Raw genomic sequence first — 13,515 nt, forward strand, 5'->3', positions numbered from 1 at the left:
ATCATTTCTCACTCCCCTTCACCTCGTCTTTTGAATAAACTCAGACTTGTCTTGGAAAATGTAAGCCTCTATGAGCTTTGCTGAAGGGGAAAATTTATATAGCAAAAAATCTTGTAAAGCTACCAAGTTTACAGTACTGTTTTTATTGTGTGCTGATGGCTAAATTAGTTACTGTAAAATTTAATAGCTGATGAACTTTTTAGTTAACTCCTTTTTGTGTAATAGCAGTAAACAAAAAACAAAATCGTAAAATGTCACTGAAAGGAAATGACTTGCATGTAAAATCTTGTAAAAGATTTTCAAGTCTGGGTTTCTGAAAAGTTTTTAATGTGGCTATAAAAATTGCAAAATTTGGATTTAGTGTTTTAGTTGCTTCAAGCTCAAAATGAAGATATAGTAACTCAGAGTTAGCAATTAAGTATCTAAGTTAGCAATTAAGTTAACTCAGTTACTAAGAGTTGGCAATTTTAGGTAAGACACTCTGCATCTTCTATGATCAAGAAGGTCTTACTTCTGTTAAATTGCAGAGATGTGGGTGCATCTCCTAGAGTCTACAAAGTAATGTTGGGATTGCCAAACTAGAAGGAATTGATAAGTTCTGAAATGTAACCTGAAGCAGGTGGATCCTTAGATTTTTATGATTTTCATTCCTAACAAATCTGGACAAGCAAATTCTGTCTGTCTATAAAAGAACTACAATTGAACTCTTATTTGATGGTTAAAGGACATTTGGGGTTTATATTTAAGGCATGAGAATTTTCATCCAAGATCGATCAAAACATCAGGCTATTCACATCTTAGTAGTGCAGACATTTGTAACAAAAATTTAATGGATCATTGGGGCTTTAGCTTTATGTATACAGGAACTAATTAGTGTTCTCCATAACTAATTATAAATATAAAAACAAATTAAATTTTATTTTAAAATCATAGTTGATAAAACTGAGTATCTTATTAAGAGATTTTACTGTGTGAATGTAGAAATGAAAACCAAGTAAATTTCAAAAAATATTAGTAATTAAAAACCTACTATATTCTAAGGATTACAGTGGCTTTTGGGCAGAATAATTTAACCTTAGAATAAGAGTTTGAAAGAAACATTTTTGAAGAACAGTACAGAAGAGATTGTTGTCAGAAAAAATAAAAACTCTCTGATGCCCCAAGGTGTTAGGGGTTACAGATTTCTGAAAGTTTTTGGTTTGTTTTTTTTTGTTTTTTCACTGCATACGTCCTATTTTAATACTTAATTTTGGAGGAAAATAAAAAGAGATGATTATTCCTTTTTGATTTTCTTCTTTGCCTCTTGAGTTCTATGCTATTTTGTATTAATTATGTTTGGATAATTTAATCTTGTATAAGCACGAATTTGCCTTTGAAACTTCAAAGAGTTCTGTTTCAACTTTCACAGAATGTTCAAGTGTTACAGCATATGAGAGTCTGAAGTTCCTGCTCTAGAGTCTCTTCATTAACAACTGTAGCCCTCCTGTCTAATGAACCAGCCTTCTGGCTTTCCCTTTTCTCTTCAATAGTGCAGTTTTGGAGTTGCAGGGGGAACAGTGCCACCCCTTGGATTGTCCCTTTGTTACATGGGCTCGGGCCTGAGCCTATTTGGGACAGTGTTTCTCAGAGCTGGTTCTTGCCTGCAGTATTATTATGCTGTTACCCCCTTATCAAAACTCCCCTTTTTTTCTTTCTCTTTTTTCTTTTTGTATTTATTGTGGATGCCTAAATTTTGACTGCAGTCAAAGCTCTTCTAGAACATCTTGGAATCAGTCAAAACATTTTTAGTTTTCCTTAGATGGATTTTATCTGCAGCTTCTCTGACTCTTGCCATAAAAAGGCATTCTTCATTTTTGTTTAAATCTGGGACTGGATTTTTCTGTTCCTTTTTTTATGAAAGATTTAGAGATGTGCAGCAACTATTCCATGTATTTCCCCCTGCTTTCTTTAATCATGTTGGTGTTTATTTTTAATTTGTTAGTAAGTGCTTAGTCAGTATAGCTGTTAGCAAATGAGTTCACATTTCTCAATCTTATACAAACAGCAAGCTATTATAAATTAAAGGATTCTTTCCTTCTGTACAGAGGGTTATAATAGATGTGTAGCAATTGCAGTGTTTTGGCAAACACACTGAAGTAATAAACAAAGGAAGCAAACTTCTTGCCATGGCCTAGTTAAGAAGAAAGGCAGTAATTCACATACATGTGTACTTTTCCCTCCCTCAGATTTGAGTTGCTGTGACTTTGGGGTATGGGTCTATGTTTGTGACACCCCTCCAGCCTAGTAAGGTCTCTAAAACAGATATTATCTCCCCTGGCAATCTAGGGAACACTAGAGCAAACTCAGTAATTGTCATCCTGGGTCTGAATAACCAGCTTACACTCCACGTTCTCTAAATGGGAATACAAAAAACTTACATCTGAGACATTATCATATAGCATGCAAGAGTTTGGGGTTTGTTAAAATCTATTTTTTTTATTTATTTTATTATGACTTTAACCTGGTTGGTTCAGGCTCTGTTTTTCCCACACACTTGATGGTTTCAATTTCAGCTCAAGTCCCGTATCACTTAGCAAAGGAAAAATGTGTTTCTCTGCTAGCAGGTAAAAAAAAAAGGAGTTTCATGTTCCATTCTGTTCTGATACCCTTTCTGTGGTTTGTTGAGACGTTATCTATCATGTTAGGTATGTGTTTCAAGGCAATAGAAGCAAAAATTAGCCTTGATTTAAAATCAGGTGTGTATATAAATATATATATATATATATATATATGTATGCATTTTAGTGGCAGTTACATGAACTGTGACAGAACATTTGAAAGCCTTAAGTGTTTAGGAAGGTCTCACCCAGAATCTCTATAAGATTTAGGCAGCACAGTGATGATTAACAAAGGACTGGCTATAACTGAAATATAAGGCTGATGCAGTGTTTTGCTGGGTTTGCTCTACAGGACTCCTTTGGGTCAGAGTCAATGACTGAAAGTCATTATTCAGGACTTGCTATGTGAAAAGGAAAATAAAAGTTTTACAAAGCCCTTGTGTGCTTTGTGAAACTTGAATGAATAAGAAGAGTATTTATAGAGTCCCAAATGGATTACAATCTTAGTTTTTAAAATTTCATTTCCAGCATTAAGTGGCCATCTCAGCATTCTGCAACCCAAAACTCCTGCCATAGGGTAAATCTGTTTTGTCCTGTGGCTTTTTTGGGGTTGTTTTTTTCTTCTTTTCTTTCTTCTGCTATTTATAGATTGTTTGCTTTTTATTGTTTCGTTATTGCTGTTTTCTTTCTTTCTTTTTTTTTTAAGAGATACCTATATTTAATAGTGGCTTTGAGGGTGCTGTTACTATAGAAATGATTCCACAGAATGCAGGGTAAAACATTACCACTAATACTTGACTTTAAATTGTTTGAAAGTGAATAGCTGTGTAAGCTCTGTGTTCTCAGAACACTCAGCACTCTTTAAAATTTTGTTTTTAAAAAAAATCAGACTTCACTTAAAATGGATTGATAATAAATTGTGGAGCAGGTTTGATTCAGATTGAAACAGTGTTTGTATCTATCTTGGAATATTCCAACAGGTAGGGCAGAGTGCATTCTTACAGTTTTCCTGTGGGTTTCACATCCATGTATATAAATGGAATTTGGTCACTCTTGGTTTATGTACCAATGAGCAATCCTGAAGAAGAGTTCTGGTAAAGCCAGATTTTTTTGTCTCATTTTAATGTGAGGAAGCATTCTATGATAATATGTAATGTTTGAAGCTCAAGTAGCACTAATTTCCTAAAGAAAATAAGAGCTGAAATTAAACTAGCTTATGATTTATTTTTGTTGTCTTTTTTTTTTTGGTTTTCTATGTAAAAGATATTATGGTTAATGGTGTTAAATAATTACTCTTTTCTTTTCTTTTGTAGGTTGTCTTAGTCTTCGCTCTTAGTATTGGTGCTCTTGTAATATACTTCATAGATTCATCAAAGTGAGTATTTGAGTACATTTTCCTTTCTCTCCTTTCCTGCAGCAATTATACATTTCTGAATTTCTCCATTCATCTACTTCAAATCAGTGCTTGGTCTCATCGCCCGAGTGCAAAGAAGTCTATAATAGCAAAGGTTCTACAAAAATAACTCAAGGAAGGGAAAAAAATATTACATAAACTGAATTGAACACAGTCACATTGGATCTGTAAAATGGAGAGGAAAACTACTTTTGTGTATTGAGATTATACGTACTATTGCAAAATTACAGTTTTTATACTCATTACACATGTGTAGAATCTTTCAAAATCAAGACTAGGATAAGAAATACAGGCTAAAAATATTTGTCAGAAAATTGGAGTTTGGAGGAGGAAAAAAGCATCTGGGGAGACTGACAAGAACACTTCTGAAAACCTCTGCATGAATTAGACAGTATGAGCATCTCTGTATTTCCAGCTTCTGAGCGTGATAGGTTTCTGCTAAGATAAGGTGAACTACTAATGGTCTGCACAGCATCTCAGTATTTTTTAGGTTTACTCCAATGTTATCATATAGTGTTGTGGTTTTGGCCAGGCAGTAGAAAGTTTCATCAGTTGTTGTGGTGGTTTGATACAAACAAGATATCTCAGACCATATTCTGATACTGTTCATACTCCACCCTTGTGTTCACATCGAGCTGGGCCCTGTCAGTGTTGTAACAGGCACACTGGTAGCCTAACACAGAATAAATGAATAAAAAGGGACTTAAAAAAATATTCTTCCTTGAATACAGCTCTTTTGTGAGAGTGATATTCTGAAGAATCAATAGCAATTTAAAGTTCTATGATGACATGCTCGTGCTTTCTCTGAGCTAGTTTAATGCTTTCCATTACTGCAGCTGTTAAGATTTTTCACCAGAGTCAGTCCATGTGAGCCTGCCTAGTGTCTGTAATGGTAGTAGTAATGTTCTAAACCAGTCATTCTGTGACTCAGAAAATGAGACATTCCACTGCTGACATCTGTACATCCTGGTATTTAGGATGTGGTGGCACCAGCAAAAGATGTTCTTGGATATGTGGATGCCAGCTCTGTGTTGTGCGAGTTTGAAGCCATAGATGTGTCAAGTATAATGCAAATAACTAAAGCATAGGTTTTCTTTGTGGGGAGGAGCCATGTGGTGGGAAAACTCAAGTTCTGTCTTGAGCTCCCTTGGAGTGAGGACAATTGGTTTTCCTTCTTAACATTGCAATGAGTGTTTCTGTTAATTTTAGCAGTTTTCCCTTAATATGTCACCGCTGAAGTACGTAAAGTGGTCCCTTTCTGAAGACTTATGCAAAATTTTTTAAAGCAAAGTGGCAAAACTTCTAGATACCTGATATTTCCAGGTCAAAAATGTGGAATAGATAAAAACCTGTTTTTACTTATGTTTTGATTTCAGATCAACTACATCTATTTGTCAGGTTGATTGGTGTTTGTGAAACTAGTGGAATATATAATGAATTTTTGGCACTGCGTTTTTGAGTCTTTCACTGTTTTCCTTAAGAAGAACAAAGCTGACAACATGGGAGACTTGAGCTTTCTCTGGGCCACCCAATCCATGTACCTCTACCAGCTTATTGATTGCCTGGTCAACAAGTGTTTTAACTGGGCATTTCTCTTGGTTTTCAGTCAACGTTTAACTCGTGCTGCATTTTAAATTCAGGAACCTGAAGTTAGCATACTGTACTATACTGTACTTGCACACTTTTTCTTCAGTTTCTCCTCCTTTCTCCACTCCTACCCTTCTTTAGTTCTACACACATCTTGGTCTTTTCTGCATATTTTTTTTGTTCGGGGTTTTTTTTCTTTTTTTTCTTTTTTTTTTGTGGGTTTTTGGTTTTTTTTGTAAATGTGTAGTGGATTAATTTATGTTAGAAACACCCCACGTATATATCCCCAAAGGGAAAAGTTCTGCTTAATTTTATTCTGTTGACCTGACGCCCATTTCAGCAATGCAGAATCAAATACAGTGTTATATCAGTGTATTGAAGATCTGCAAGTGCATGCTTGTAAAAAGTCATTCTTTTGAGAATTTGGTCAAATTATTTTGTATATGGATGACTTTTCGAAAGGACTGTGATTCCCTCGAGGAAAACAGTTTTCTTGTGCTTCTTCTATCTCCTGTGATGCCTTTGAGTTCAGTTTTTGGCTGTTGTATTTATTATTTAGGGTGAAGCAAGTCTGTTTTAACTATGCTAACAGTTAGACTTCATGATTCCAATCTAGGTGATTTTTGTCTGCTTGTTCAGCAATGATTTAGCTGGAAACTTGTCAGAGATACTATACTAGAACTTACTTACCAAAACATTGCAACGTGAAAACTCTGATTTTCTTGTTTTGGAGGATTCATGCTGGTTTCTTGCCATTGCATGAGAATAAATTAGGAAGGAAGGATGCATTGGAAATCTATATATTTTATTTGAGAAGTTTCCTGTGTGACAGCACCATGAGAAAAGTGTCATTAGCAAATTCTCTTGGAAAGTCTTACTAGAAATTTTTTTTTCTCCTGAAAGCAACACTTTGTATCCTTATGAATTCTCTTGTGGGAACATTTGAGGCTAAGTTGTGATAGTGTGCTGTGTTTGGCTTTCCTGCTTGTTTGCTACTGCTTCTGTGTTTTGTCTTTTGGGAGACATTTGATTTTTCTCAGCAAAATCTTCTACAAAAATCCTGCAAGCCTGGTGAGGATGATTCATTCAAATTTATTACAGATACAGTGTTACTGCCCAGGAGAATTCACATCTTTTTCATTTGTGTAGTCTGTGTTACCCCTTTTACAGACATGTCTGAGGTGTAAAGTTTATCTGAATAGTTCAGTAAGCCAATTTCATTTTCATTACAAGTCCTTAAGCTTTTCCATTTTAACTGGAATAATCTGCAGAACATTTGTAATGATTCCTTCTTGGTTTCGTGGCCCTTCAAGGAAACAGCAATTTTAATTTAGTTTGTATATCAACAATGCTACATCTGAATTTTAAGTGGATCTCATTGGCCTGATGTATAAAAAAAAATGAAGATGAGTCTAATAGGATCAGAAATCAGTTAATAAAAAAAGCTCAGTTTGAGCTTTGATTTTATTATAGCTTTCAGGTTACAATTTGTTTTTCTGAATTATTTCTTTTCAATTTGCAAGACATAGAAAAATAAAATATTGATTTTCTTTTTCTCAAGTAACCAGTTTAGGGCTATGCTGTATCATTTTGCTGAGGACATTCTGTGCAGTTCATGATTCTGTACTCCCAAGAATGTATTTACCAGTATTTTGGGTGTGCACAGATTTTACATAGCCTTTCAGTCTTCATATTTGAGGAGTTAAGTAAGTAGGACTTCAATTGTACTAAACTTTGTTTCAAGCCTTCCTGCTTATAGTGAAATCTACTCATGCAAAAGTATTTTAATTATGTTTAAAAAGTTTGCCTTAGTACACTCGTTAATCCACACTAAGTGGCTTACAGGAGCATTCCTTCACACTAAGTACACAGTAGAATTAAAATATATATATACATGTATATATATACATATATATAGTTTTTTGTGATGCATGACTAAGAGATATAGACGTTGACTTAAAATTCTGGGATCTGGTTCAAGGAAATGCTGTTAGATTATGTTTACCATTGCTGAAATTGCTAAAACTTCAATGGTCTGTGTCTTGGCAAGTAGATTAAAACAGTATTATTCCCTGCATTGTTGTGAGGGGAGTTTACCACAGTACCTTGCAGCTGGTGGCATTGTAAAATTTTAATAGTTTGCTAATTTTAATTTTGTTAGCACTGCATCAGTTTCTGTGAGCTGATAAATTTTGTTCCATGCTGAAGGAAATCCAGTTTATATGTGTTCTCTTCGCCTATTTTTTACATAAAAAGGGAAAAAGAAACTTTTAATTCCCCTTAGTTACATTAACTGCTCACTTGTCAAATGGAGTGATAGGTGTAATTTTCTGATTCAAAGAAAATTTAGCTTAAATATGTAAGTGAATTTCTTGTAAGTATTTATTTTGAAGTAACGTGGGTTTTAGTATTATAACAGACTTGTAACTTCAGTTGTTCCTACTGCTGATTCTCAGCAAATCACAAAGTTTGTGTTCATAAAGCCTCAGTCCATACCCTTTAAACTGATACATCATTAAATAAGATTTTTGGTCATAAGTATTTTAATTTTATCTTTACTGTGCTTGTTGTGCTTGTAGTCGGTGCTGAGTGTACACCATTATTGCTTTAATTGAGAAGTGATTTCCAGAAGAAAGCCTTAGTTGTGACAATGAACTTTAATTTTCTTCACTGCTCTGCAAATGTTCCTGGGAAAGTGTCCACAGCTAAGATTCATTGCTCTCATTAGCATGCTGCAGGGGAAGCCAGGTGGGTGAGCAGCTCAATGCATGGCCTCTGCAGGCAGCTGAATTCCAGGATGATTGAAGGTCTTTGTTAGGCACAGATGGTGTTAATTATGAGTCAAATCCAGCAACAGCAGTGATATTATTATTATAAGGCAAAAACCAAAAGAAACAGGCCACAGTGGAGGGGAAAAACCACCTGGTAATGATTGTCCATGTGTTGCTATGCGCTTGCCTCTCTAGGACAAAGGGATTAGGTATGATTATATGTCTCCTAGTTTTGTTGTTAGACATTGTCCCTTAACCACCAATTGTGTATTGTCTTGAATTATTAAAAAAATCTGGATGTAGTGAGGCATACTGAAAAATTAGGTGCATGATTTATGTACTATCAGTCTCTTAGCTCAGTGTTTGCATTCATTCTCTGACATGTTCAGAGAGCTTGAGTTTGGCAAATTATATGCAGATAAAATTTGTAGAACACTACCTGAACAACTCCTCCAATCTATTTAGGAGATTATAATAATGAATAAAGGAAACTCCTCTGTATGTGTTTATCACGTTAATGAAATACATTGGATTACGCTGATTTTTGCTCATGGTACCGAGTCTCTGTTAGGCAATATGGAAATATTCTGAGTTCTCTAGACAAACCACTGTAATGAAGTTTCTGTTAATCAATGCCAGTAGTTTGTGTTTGCTAAATAATGAAAATGAATTGTTGCAAATGAATTAAATGAGCAACACTGTGAATGATACAATGGCAAACACAAATAGAGTTCTTTCATAATAATCGGCAAATCAAGCTCTGGGGAAATTTTTGGGTATTGTTTTTATCCCTTGATGTTCTACAGAAATTCTTAGTAATTGTAATGCACAACCTTGATGATGAGATAAATTCCAGTGGGATTACTTGTCTGAAGTGTTGGGCCTTGTAAAAGATCCCAGTAACTGCCACTGAGTACCATTGAGTGGAGTTTGACTCTCTCTTTTCTTAATACCTGAAGGAGGCTCCTTCAAGTGTTTATAGGTTTTGGTAAGATTATTTGAGCCCTTGACAGACAGAAGAGCCTCTCAGCCCTTCTCATATGACAGGGCTCCAATTCTTGAACATCTTTGTGCCTTTCACTGGTCTCACTCCCCTGTACCTGTGTCTTTGTGCTGGAAATACATTTCCTAAAGCAGCCTGGAAAATGCTGCTGGGCTTCTTTACTGCAGGAGCCCATGGGTGGCTTAGAGTGAACTTCTTGACTCAGGTCATTTTCTGCAAAGCTGCTTTCCAGCTGCAGCCAGTTGCATGCCATGCTAAGGAATCATTGAAGTTCAAGTTTGTATAATTTTATTGTTCTACAAATAAGTCAGTAATCTGAAATAGCAAAACTTTGTACGTGCAGTGGTATTTACTGACTTTATTTGTATGAAAATGTTGCTAGATAGGCCTTTAAGTAAATATCTGTCACTTAAATTAATGTGTTTGTACTGAACATAGCAGGCTTAAGAGCTCGATCATTAAATAGCTAAGTCCTCACTTTTTCATAAGCAAATTCTTATATGGTTTAAATTCTTGCCATCTCTTAGATGAGAGTACTGTATTTCAGGAATCAGATCCTTCTTTTTTTAACGGTTAGGTGGAATGTACTGGTTTTTTTTAAACATTTGGTCTTTAGTTTTTCCTTCTCCAGTTTCTAGTTAATTGGCAGAAATATGATTTCAGTCTAGGCAAAAATCTGTACCACTGGCACATTTTTAAGACAGCCCTTTTTGGGAGAGTAAGACATGCTGCTCTTTCAAGTTTCTCTCTTTGAAGAATGAATGGGGGAAATTAATCAGAAATGGAGGTCTGACCTAGGTATTTTCTAATTTGAATAACTTGTTAGCTATATTTATGTTACAAGGCTTTTTCAAAGAAGCAGGATTTTACACTAAAATGTCACACCCTGTTGAATAGGGAGGGCAGACATAGCACTGTTCCAGTAGGGAAGTGGAATGGTACTCATATTCTCTATGGTGTTTGGAGACATGATAATTTGTGACTTTGCAAATTTAGTTTGGAACTTAAGGAAAGTTTGATAGCTGTGATAGTAGGGAAATATTGGAAAAGAGAACCATAGGATGATCGTGGAATTTCCTGCATGACAGATATTTGGCTTGTGCAAGTTATACTTGGTGATGTTTTGGTTGGTAGGATGTTGGAATATCTGATTATTATGTCTTCTGCAATGTAAAGCTAACTATGTAGCCTGGAAAGCTAGATGGAAATTAGGACCAAATTGTTGCTCTGAATATCTAAGCCTGCAAGAACGTCAAGTGTGTCTATACAATTTCAATCTTACAGGAATATTTGACTATAACTGCCATGGAGAAAAAGCGAGAATTTAAAACCTTCATCTTTTGTAAGACACTTTCTTACTGATATTATTATAAACTCAGAGACACTCAGAAGACATATGGATCCAAGCCCAGAGAAGATGTGTGATCCTAGCTCAGGGCAGACTTTTTTTGCTAACGTGTTGCTTTGCAGTTCAAAGCCACAATTACTTAGATAACACTTTGGTCATTTAGTGTGACTGGTCTGTGAGTGTTTTGGTTTGTGTTTTTGCTTTTGCTTTTTTAAATCTGGAGGCTGTAGATTTTTTTAAATCTTTCTGTGTGTAGACATACAGGAATGTTTCTGAAAATTTCATGTTAGATGCTAGCATTTTATTTCCTATCTGAAAATGAATAACAAATGCAACAAATATGTAGTACCACGAGGTAGAAAATTATTTTTCTTCTGACTGTGTTCCAAGTCCGTTCTGACACTTTATGACAAGTGACATTTATGGCAAGTGAGTCTGCTGCTTGTTCTGGAGCTGTTAGTAAGAAATACATTAAAACCTGTATGTTTGGACATGGATGTTATAATATGCTTGTGAATCAAATTCTTTTCTCTCTGCTGAGGGATGGTTTGATTTTGTATGCTGTTATGCTTCATGTGGGATACCTGAACTCCTTCAAGTGGGCAAGGCTTGACAAAGGCTGTAGCAGATCTTTGTCCCACCTGGCAGGTTTTCTCCAAGCAAGTGCCTGTTGTTTAAGGACATTTGAATAACACTGGTATTCAACCCTCCTGTGTGCCAAACTGCATCTTTCTTTCCCAATGAGTTGCTTCTGCTTGTGTCTACTGAGAAATCCAAAGGCATCAGGTTAAACATCAGGCTGAAAAAGAACTGCAAATTGACAGCTGCTTCTAGTTGATTCCTGGCAGTCTTCATTGATTTCTAGTTCTGTTTGGGGAAGATTATTCCCATCTGCTCTAAATTCCATTACCTTCTGTAGGGCAGGATCTCAAAGCTTGATTTGTGCAAGAGTAAGGTCTTTCACCTGGAGGTTCACCTGAAGGCAGATGTCAGGCATAATCAGGCAGGTTTAGAAAACCATACTTGTAAACGATGTTTTAAGTTCAGGAGCTTATCCTCTGCTGCCCTGCTAGCATAAAACTTGCATTAGTTTTGATACCATATGCAATTCATATCTCTGCATGAACTCAAGTTTCTGAGTCCAATGAAACCAGAGTGTTAAAAGTGATGTCTGTTTTCTAAAAACCCCTGAATCAATGTCCTTTTAAAAATTCTTCCCATGACTATGGGTAAAAACCGATTGTAATAGAACATCTCCATTTCTCATTCCTGTGGTTTGCTAGTCTTTTAAATTTATATTTATTTTGAAAATTATATTTGTGTTGCAGCACTACATGTTATGCAGCATCTGAAGCCCAAGCTTGCTTGCTGGCATGAATTACAATTTACTAATTATTGTTGTCTCTGAATAATAATTTACTATTTCTAGAGCATCAGTAAAATAAGCTTATTGACACTGTTATGCTTACATATGCATTTTTGGATAATGACTTGGATCTGATTTAAGAAATATGGATAAAAAATATTTAGATTAGCATTTATTTGTTTAGATTTAATAGCTTAGGTTCTAGTAACTTTCACTCCAAACAAGTTCTCAGGAAACCTGCCCCGTGTTGGTTTTCACCACCTACACAATAATTTGAAGGTCAGTTTGTGTAAGGAAACTGTATAAAACACATTTATGGCCTGCTCAGTTTCACTTCTCTGTTTTCATAAACTCATACCATGTTGCTTGGTGTGTTTCCAGTATTGCTGCGGGAACATATTCTTAAACTACAATTCAAATTCTTTCAAAAACCCCACCAATGTATAATTGATTTACATGTTAGAATATTTCCTTATTTTTTTCCCGCTTTCCAAATGAATGTCTGCGTTTTTTGTTTCATCCCAAAGCATCTGACAATGCATCTGCAAATAATTTTGTCCCATGCTTTCTTTCCCTGTAGACAGATTAGTTGTGCACAGTGAGCTAGAAGCATTCTTCCTTAGCACTGGACAAATTCCCAAATCTATATAATCTAGAAGAGGAGATAACTCAGCTGAGGTTTTAAAAATACCCAACCATAATGCTGTTATCAAAACATGGCTTGCATAGAAGATTGCTTTTTAGAGTGGAGTTAAACGTATAATCAGCCCTACCCCTCTGCTTTTAAGCTACAGATACAAATAAAGATGTGACCTCTTTTGCTTTTTTTTTCCCCTCCCTTTTCTCCTGACAGCTTGACAAATTGTAGCTTTTGGGACACCCCAGTAGTTGATGAGTCATTTCTGCTTAAAAATAGAATTCCTTGCAGCAAGGACACCCATTCCGCTTTGGACGCATGTGTCATTTCTGACAGAGTCACAGGGCCAACTGTGCCATGTTAATTAAGCAACCAGGAGGAAAAGAGCTCTCTCTCTTCAGTAAATACCAGAGCTGGAATACAGCAATACTGAAAAAAAGAAAAGGGAAATCCCATATGCATGAACATGAATACCTGCAGGCTTTCCTCCCTTCCCTGTTCTTTGTGAGCATTTTGAGTCCTTTATAGATCCCCGGTGCAAAGTAGCAAACATCAATATCCCACCTTCCTTCTGTGCCACCCCCTGCCATTTTTTGATTTTTTTTTTTTTTAATCCTCAAAGATCTGACAGAAAACTAGCTTCATAAAGGGAATTGTAAGGTCTAATTACTGTATACAGAAGAAAATTTGTAATGGAGCATTACAATGTTGTTATCTTTTATTAGTGAGGCACAGAAATGGTGCTGCACGGGAACGGTGATAAGCCGTCAGCTGGGTTCAGCACCAGGTACA

At 35.7% G+C, this 13,515-nt stretch overlaps 1 protein-coding gene across 34 annotated transcripts in view; it reads left to right on the forward strand.

The window, feature by feature from the left end:
• The window catches only part of KCNMA1 (potassium calcium-activated channel subfamily M alpha 1), a 406,748-nt gene that overhangs the window by 177,198 nt on the left and 216,035 nt on the right, over nt 1-13,515 (forward strand). For all 34 annotated transcript variants that reach the window (XM_074544761.1, XM_026799790.2, XM_005481495.3 and 31 more), the window contains one exon: nt 3,911-3,972. In XM_074544761.1, coding sequence (XP_074400862.1) covers nt 3,911-3,972 — 62 coding nt within the window. The remainder of the gene's footprint in view (nt 1-3,910; nt 3,973-13,515) is intronic.

The sequence above is a fragment of the Zonotrichia albicollis genome, chromosome 7 (assembly GCF_047830755.1).
Source record: "Zonotrichia albicollis isolate bZonAlb1 chromosome 7, bZonAlb1.hap1, whole genome shotgun sequence".
Taxonomy (NCBI): domain Eukaryota; kingdom Metazoa; phylum Chordata; class Aves; order Passeriformes; family Passerellidae; genus Zonotrichia; species Zonotrichia albicollis.